The sequence below is a fragment of the Myotis brandtii genome, unplaced genomic scaffold (assembly GCF_000412655.1).
Source record: "Myotis brandtii unplaced genomic scaffold, ASM41265v1 scaffold2662, whole genome shotgun sequence".
NCBI classification, from domain to species: domain Eukaryota; kingdom Metazoa; phylum Chordata; class Mammalia; order Chiroptera; family Vespertilionidae; genus Myotis; species Myotis brandtii.
The window spans coordinates 5,112-12,456 of record NW_005360132.1 but is presented as its reverse complement, the minus strand read 5'-3'; the positions used below and the strand labels follow the sequence as shown (position 1 = coordinate 12,456).

The 7,345-nt window shown below is 43.6% G+C and overlaps 1 protein-coding gene across 3 annotated transcripts; it reads right to left on the bottom strand.

Annotated features, from left to right (window-relative positions):
• Positions 1-4,879, bottom strand: LOC102243639 (zinc finger protein 501-like). Of its 3 annotated transcripts, none has more exons than XR_001362538.1 (3): positions 4,758-4,879; positions 1,621-3,491; positions 1-408 (listed from the first exon to the last, which is right to left on the bottom strand). XR_001362538.1 is itself a non-coding variant. In XM_014541306.1 (3 exons), exons 1-3 carry the CDS (start codon positions 4,876-4,878, stop codon positions 2,176-2,178), a joined length of 1,353 nt encoding a protein of 450 aa, XP_014396792.1. In that variant the 5' UTR covers position 4,879; the 3' UTR covers positions 1,227-2,175. The 3 variants fall into 3 exon arrangements, 2 of the variants coding, with proteins under 2 accessions (XP_014396792.1, XP_014396791.1); XM_014541306.1 differs by lacking the exon at positions 1-408 and having other exon boundaries at positions 1,227-2,591; positions 2,676-3,491; XM_014541305.1 differs by lacking the exon at positions 1-408 and having other exon boundaries at positions 1,227-3,491.
• Between the last annotated feature and the right edge of the window lie 2,466 nt (positions 4,880-7,345).

Genomic DNA, 7,345 nt, shown 5'->3' with positions numbered 1-7,345 from the left:
GAATACAATATCCCCAGCTGTTTTATTTAGAAAACCCCAAACGTAGAAATAACTGAAACCATAGACAGCTCAATAGTTAGAGTGGTTATCCATAGAATACAGTATTTCCTAGCAATAAAAAATTAACTATTTACATAAACATTACTGTCGAATCTCAAAATATCTGTGTAGCATGAAGGAAGCCAGTGTTCCTTAAAGAGAATTCATCACCTTATAATGCCAATACAATTATGAAAAATATGAACTACTCTATTGTACGGGAAGGTAAATCAATGCCTGTATGGAGGGCAGGGGGGGAGGCAGAAAGCTGACAAAAGGACTGGAAGTAAATACAGGGTGTGGCAATAGCAGGTTTACAGTTGTTGATACTGAAAATAATACAATAATTAATAATAACACAAATATAAACTCTCCATGGCCACTGTGCCTCATTTTGCTGGGCGTGATCACGTTCACTGAAAGCCACTGGTTTGATTCCAGGGCAGGGCACATGCCATCCTGAATCCCCAGGAATGGCCATGCAGGAGGCAGGTGATTGCTGTTTCTCTCTCTCCCTTCCTTTCAACATTTAATAAAAATACACTTTAAAATATATAAAATAGTTACTTGAAAAACAGGAGGCAGGTGATTGCTGTTTCTCTCTCTCCCTTCCTTTCAACATTTAATAAAAATACACTTTAAAATATATAAAATAGTTACGTGAAAAAGAGAATTAACTGTGTGTTTGGCATACTCACAACAGTAAGTCTACTTTTTCCCCCACATGGATGTGGGTAACAGAAGCCTATTTCACCTGTGACGGTTTCTCAGCTTTATCTGTATGTTCAACCTCACCAAATAGTGCACATTAGAAAAGTGCATTTCCTTGGTTGTCAGTTATACATAAACCTAAGTAAAGCCTTGAAATCTGGTTCCATACAAATCCTAGACATCCCTCTGTTGTTAGAAAATTAAGATGGCAACTCTATATAGACACAACCATCCCTCTCCTCATTTCTTGGGAGGACCAGCCTTGCCTCAGTGGCAGCAAATATTGGCAAGCAGTGAAGACTATTGCCATCAGCCCAGCCGGTGTGACTAAGTGGTTGAGCATCGACATGTGAACCAGGAAGTCACGGTTCAATTGCCGGTCAGGGCACATGCCCAGGTTGTGGGCTCCATCCCCAGGGTGGGGCGTGCAGGAGGCAGCCGATCAATGATTCTCACTCATCATTGGTATTTCTCTCTCTCTCTCTCTCTTTCTCACTGAAATCAATAAAAGTATATCTTTTTAAAACAACAACAAACTATTGACATTAAAATTAACAGGAATGCTGAGTGCTTACAAAAGACACATCTGGGACAGATTACAGGATTATTCTTCCTCTAGCTTTGACTTCTTGCCTGTTGAGCAACTTGAATGCACAAAGTCATGTGGCCTTTCTTTCAAGTCCATGGGCTGCAGTAAATAATAAGCCAATATTGGACAAAAAGTGATTTCCTGCCATTATGCTGTCCCTTCCAAACCACATCAATTTTTGGATAAACAATATTCATCTCTACATGCTGAAAGATCACATTTGTGTTTGCAAATCATCTGTGGCAGTGAATAAAACCAAAATTAAAGGTACAAATGTAAACACACCTTTAAAAAAGATGGTAAACCAGAGCAGAGGAGAGCACAGAGTTTGCAGGTTGGTGAATAAGAAACCCCCAAAATTTATCAAAGCATAATGTGAGTACCACTATGTCCCTGAAAGAGGTAGCACTGCTTAGCTGAGAAGGGGTGCTCGGGATGAATCCTGGGTCAGGTCCATCTTCTAGTCATAGAGAAATGAATGAAGATACTGCCAAGGGCTTGGAGGAACCATAATTACTTCAAGCAGAAGTGACAACACAGAACACATTCCCCTGAGCACCCAGGGATGATGACCATGTACACTCCTCAGGTGAGCCAGGTGTTAGAGGTGAAATCTCTTCAGCAACAAACACGGTGACACCATTTGGGTCGTAGGTCTGGGCATGTTAGCAAGTACAATGCAGTTCCTTCAAGTCTCACTTGTATTGGAAATTTATGAGGAATCTAGCAGAGTGTATGTTCTCATAAATGGAGTTTACATTCACATAAGTGGGTCCCATAGAGTCTCCTTAAGTGTTCTTATTCTAAGTGAGAAAAATAAAACATTCCCTGCACCTTTACGGCTTTTCTCCAGTGTGAACTCTCTTGCGATGTGTAGTCAGGTTAGAACTTTGACGAAAGGACTTCCCACATTCACTACACTCATAAGGCTTTTCTCCAGTGTGAACTCTGTGGTGTTTAATAAGGTCAGTCCGTCGAGTGAAATGCTTACCACATTCGCTACAACAATATGACTTTTCTCCAGTGTGAACTCTCGGGTGTCTAGCCGGTTTATGTTTGTAGCTAAAAGATTTTCCACATTCACTATACTTACTACATTCACGAGTCTGAACTCTCTTGTGTCGACTGAGGCTATAGCTTTTACTAAAGGATTTCCCACAATTACTACACTCATAGGGCTTTTCACCAGTGTGAACTCTCTGGTGTTTAGTGAGGTCAGTCTTTTGACTGAAATGCTTCCCACATTCACTACATGCATATGGCTTTTCTCCAGTGTGAATTCTTTGGTGGGTAATAAGGTCAGTCCTTTGACTGAAATGCTTACCACATTCGCTACACCCATATGGCTTTTCTCCGGTGTGAACTCTGCGGTGTCTAGTGAAGTCAGACATGTAACTGAAGGACTTCTCACAATCACTACACTCATATGGCTTTTCTCTAATGTGAACTCTGCTGTGTTTAATGAGAGCAGTGCTTTCACTGAAGACCTTCCCACAATCAGTACACTCAAACGGCTTTTCTCCAGTGTGAACTCTTCCATGTTGAGGTTGGTTAAAGATTCGTCTAAACCGTTTCCCACATTTATTAGAACCATAAATCATATCTCCAGAGCAGAGACCTTTCTGATAAGCAACTTTCTGTTTCTGGCTGGCAGCTGTTTCACATTCAATCCACTGGTGATGTCTTTTTCCACTGAGACATTCCTGTGAAATCTCATTGTTACTGTGTGGCTCCATAGTGTTAAGAGTGGCCTGGTGCTGGAGAAGCTCTGAGATGGCTGGGGAGTCTTCCCCAACCTCCGTCCTGGCTGCAGGCACCCTGCATAAGTAGAAGCAGCAACTGGTCCCAAGCGGGGACCTCTCCATATCTTCTTTCCAGGGCTTCTCTCCACTGGCATCCTTCTGTTGCTGGTGAGAGTTTGCACTGAAACACAAGTCTCTCACACATGCATCACTTAAGAACACGTTCTTCTCAAAGTAAACCACTTGTAACTCAGTCAGGTGCAAAATATCTTTTAACACTGAGAAGCACGGCTTACACAGATGGGTCCTCTGGGTGGCTGCAGCTGTCTTGGAAGCCCTGACATGAGACTCTCCTACAGATACACTGTGCTGAGAATAGGCCTCCACATCATTCATTTTATGCCAAGGACCTGAAAACAAAGAAATGAGCAGGAAATGAATGTTGACTCTGGTGACAGGGTGAAGTCCCCTTATAAAAGTGTGTTGCACATACTACATTGGTTTCATGCAATTGGCTGAAAATGAAAGACCTGAAAGATATATTAGTAAGAGGCCCCTGTGAAGTTCTTGACCACTGAAGATCACAAAACAAGGGAGATTTCAACAGAAATAGAGCAAAAACATGGCAAGCAGCACATGGAAGAGAAGTGGACTGTCCAGCTCATTCTGCTGCTAACAGCATTCAGTAGATCTTCTCTGCTGGTGACATGGGCAAGCTGTGCAGATGGTTGGTTACATCTCATTCCAAGTAAAATTCAATACAGAAAGAGCTGGTGTTTGAGGGGTGTTTAAGCATTTATGTGCTCCTCATAACACTTGCAAAGGTCCATGTTGTAGAATACTGCAGAAAGAGATGTGCAGAGGAACAGGTGATGTAAAAAGGACACAAAGGCGAAGATAGACAAAGCTAGGAAGTCACTGATAAAATGACAAGTCAGCAAAGTGTCAAGTGTGAAAAAGGAAAGGTATAAATGAGGTGTGGCCATTGGAACCTGCACCAAACACTGTTGTACAGCAGCAGCTTCCAGGTACAATATGAACACCATCCTTATGTCATACCTTCCCCAAGTTGCCACTCAGAAGGGCCAGGCATCTTCTGAGACCATCCTGTATGTTCACCCTGGAGAAAACCAGGGTTCTCCCTGTACCTCATTCTCTAGAAATATGTACAAACTAAATATTCTGAGTATCAATGATAGACAACAGAGGTGAGCAGCCATCACTAGCCCATAGCATCTGGCTTGCAATATTATTGAGGAAAGGTAATATTACAAACAACAATTGAAGGAGGGTCTTAAAAGAACACCCCCTGGTTCAGGCATTCAACAAGGTCCTCATCTAAGGAAATGCTCAGAAGTGGAGGCCACGGATCAGGATATAGTCACCCTCCCTGGGAGAGGAAGAGCAGGTGGGACCCATTAAGCTGTCTGTACATGTGTTGACACCCAGACACATCCTGCAGTTTCTGAGGCAACGGGTGTTAAGGAGGTTTATGGAGTCTATTGCTCAGAGCTCTCCGCAGAGCTCAGCACTGGCAGCCACAGCCCATTTGACAAGACAGTGGGGGAAATTAGCAGAGCCCATGGTCTTTATTTGAGAGAGAGAATGATATGTCTGGAGAATAAATAAAGAGTGGGCATCACTTCGGGACCCTAGGAGAGATGTGAAGGTCTTACCTACAAATGATACAAGTGCAAACACTTCCAGCATCACATCACAGTACAGACGTCTCTGAGATTCATCAAGGATCTCCCACTCCTTCCGAGAGAACGCAATGGCCACGTCCTCAAAGTTCATATCCTGTCATAATGGAGACAGCACATCCCATGATAAGATTCTCTCTTGAGATTCCAAGCTTGTCATACTCCTCACCCTGCACATCTATATGCTCCCTCAACTCCCCACATCAGGAAAGGTAGCAGGCTTTGGTCCATCAAAGTCAATCTCTCCTTATATTCCTACTGATGCTGTGTCTTCCCACAACAATAAAGGCAGATGAACAAATACAAGAAACCGGTGCTCTGATCCTCAAATGTGAGTCACACTGCCCCTTTTCAATAGCAGTGGGTGTCTGGAACATAGGGTAGGAAGAAATGCTGCACATAAAGGGAATGTGATGGATTTGACACTCGTCTTGTCAGGCAATATCTATGTTGTCCTCTAAATTGTCCCTCCAAGACACCGTAAAACATGGTAATGCCCATTATACTTCTGACTCCAATCCCAGTTTGCTGAGGCCATCACTTTGCATTACCTGCTGCCAATAGTTCTTTGATCCACACTTGTCTCACATAGCTTCATTCCCAGAGGCATAACTTCACCTCTAACAAATAAGCCATGACGAGGACAGGGTGTTTCCTAATCAGCTTCTTTTTCAAAATTCTAGTTCACCGCCTCTGTAATATATTTCCCTCTGACTCTTCTCTCTTCTCCTTTCCCCATGCCAGTGGAGATTTACAAACGCAGGTGACACTGATGTATGCTCTCTCATTCCTATTGTTCACTGGGTCAGCCCTCAACAAGAAATGGCAGGTGGGGAGATATACAGCACCTAAACCCTGGCCCTGGCATGTAGCACCACAGCAACCCATCTTGTTGGGAATTCCCCATATTAAATCATATTTAATCATATTACCCTAAAATTCCCAGTATTAAATCATAAAGACACCATCAGAAATGGATGCCCTTTTCATTCACTCATATGTTAATGTTAGTGCCGTGCCCTCATGAATTCACACTCCCTCTCCAAGTGCAAATCACTCTTCCTACTACACTTCTCTCATTCCTGAACTCGCAGAGCCTCAGCCCCTATAGCCATCTCCTGGGTTTTCTACTCAGTACTCAGCATGTGTGTTCCAGAGAATGCTTGACAAATTCAAAGATCAAGTATTCAGTCCAGTCATAGCAACAGTCTTGAACCTGCTATGAAGGCCTCCCTCCCTGACTGTTTATTCCTTCAACCTCACCTACTGAGAACCACATCACATCTCAGATGTCCATAGCCCACCTCCACTGGTGCTGCACCTGATGTCACTTCACCAGTCACAGGCTTCATCACTCAAGTCCCATCACCTATGGCCCTCTACCCTATGCCCAGTGAGTGTCACAGATGACCCCTCATGGCCCTACGCAAGTCAACCAAAGTGACTGCAACACCTCAGGCCACACCCAATGGCACAAAAAGTTCCTGGTGGATGTTTCAGAAGTAAATATGCACCATTCCCAGTCTCAACCTGTTTGAATTACTCTTCAGCCTCCCATTTTAAAAAATTATCTATACTCCTTCCTGGTCCATAATTCTCCACAAGCTTTTGAAGAAGTCTTCATCCTAAACTACCCCTCAGAGTTGAAGATGCTTATGAACTGCTTTCTGAAATCTCAGACTCTAACAGGCTAGAAAGAAAAGTGTTTGTATCCCCAAGGAATATTACTCTTCTTTGATTTTCTCCATCTTAGTGGATGGTGCTTCCATACCTGCAGCTGCTAAATCCTAAATGTCATGACTTCTCTGACTCTTATCTCTCTCTCTCACACACATCCTCAAAATTAGAATATTTAGGTGGCCACACCTAAAACACCAATCCATAATGCAACTGTTTCCCCACTTCCACAGCCACCATCATGGGCCAGTTCCCATCACACTCACTAAGACTATCTTCCTAGTATTTGTACAACCTCCCTCACACCCATATTGTCCATCATGCTGCAGCCACAGAATCTGAGGATCCCTGGTCACATCACCTGCCTCCACTGCTCCAAATCGCCCATTGCTCCCATAACAAGCAAAACAGACACAAAGTTCCTCTAGACCTGACTCCTGTCCCATTCTTACCTGTTCCAATTTTTTAAAAAAGAATACCTGCCAGTTCTGAAATCAGCTCCATCTTATCTCCAAGCCATTGCACATTCTGGTACCTATGCCTGGGAGGACCCACAACTTCTCATTCCACTGGTTGCCCCAAACAGGGACCACTTCATATGACACTGGACCTGGACTGAACATATGGGCTTGGTGTCTGATCAAGGTCCTCAGGTCGAAGGAGAGGAGAGTCCCAGGAGACCACTATCTCTTAGGCTACAAGAGTGGGAGGCCCTAAAATAAGTTCCACAAACTAGTACCCCGTAAGTGATTCTGCATTTGCGGAATCTGTGGAAAAATTAAGGTTTGCTGAGAGACTGTCAACCACCACCAAGATCCATGGACTCAGGTTGCTCAGTACCCTTACCCAGCCCTAGGGCCAGGTGACCTCGAGATGCCTGCATT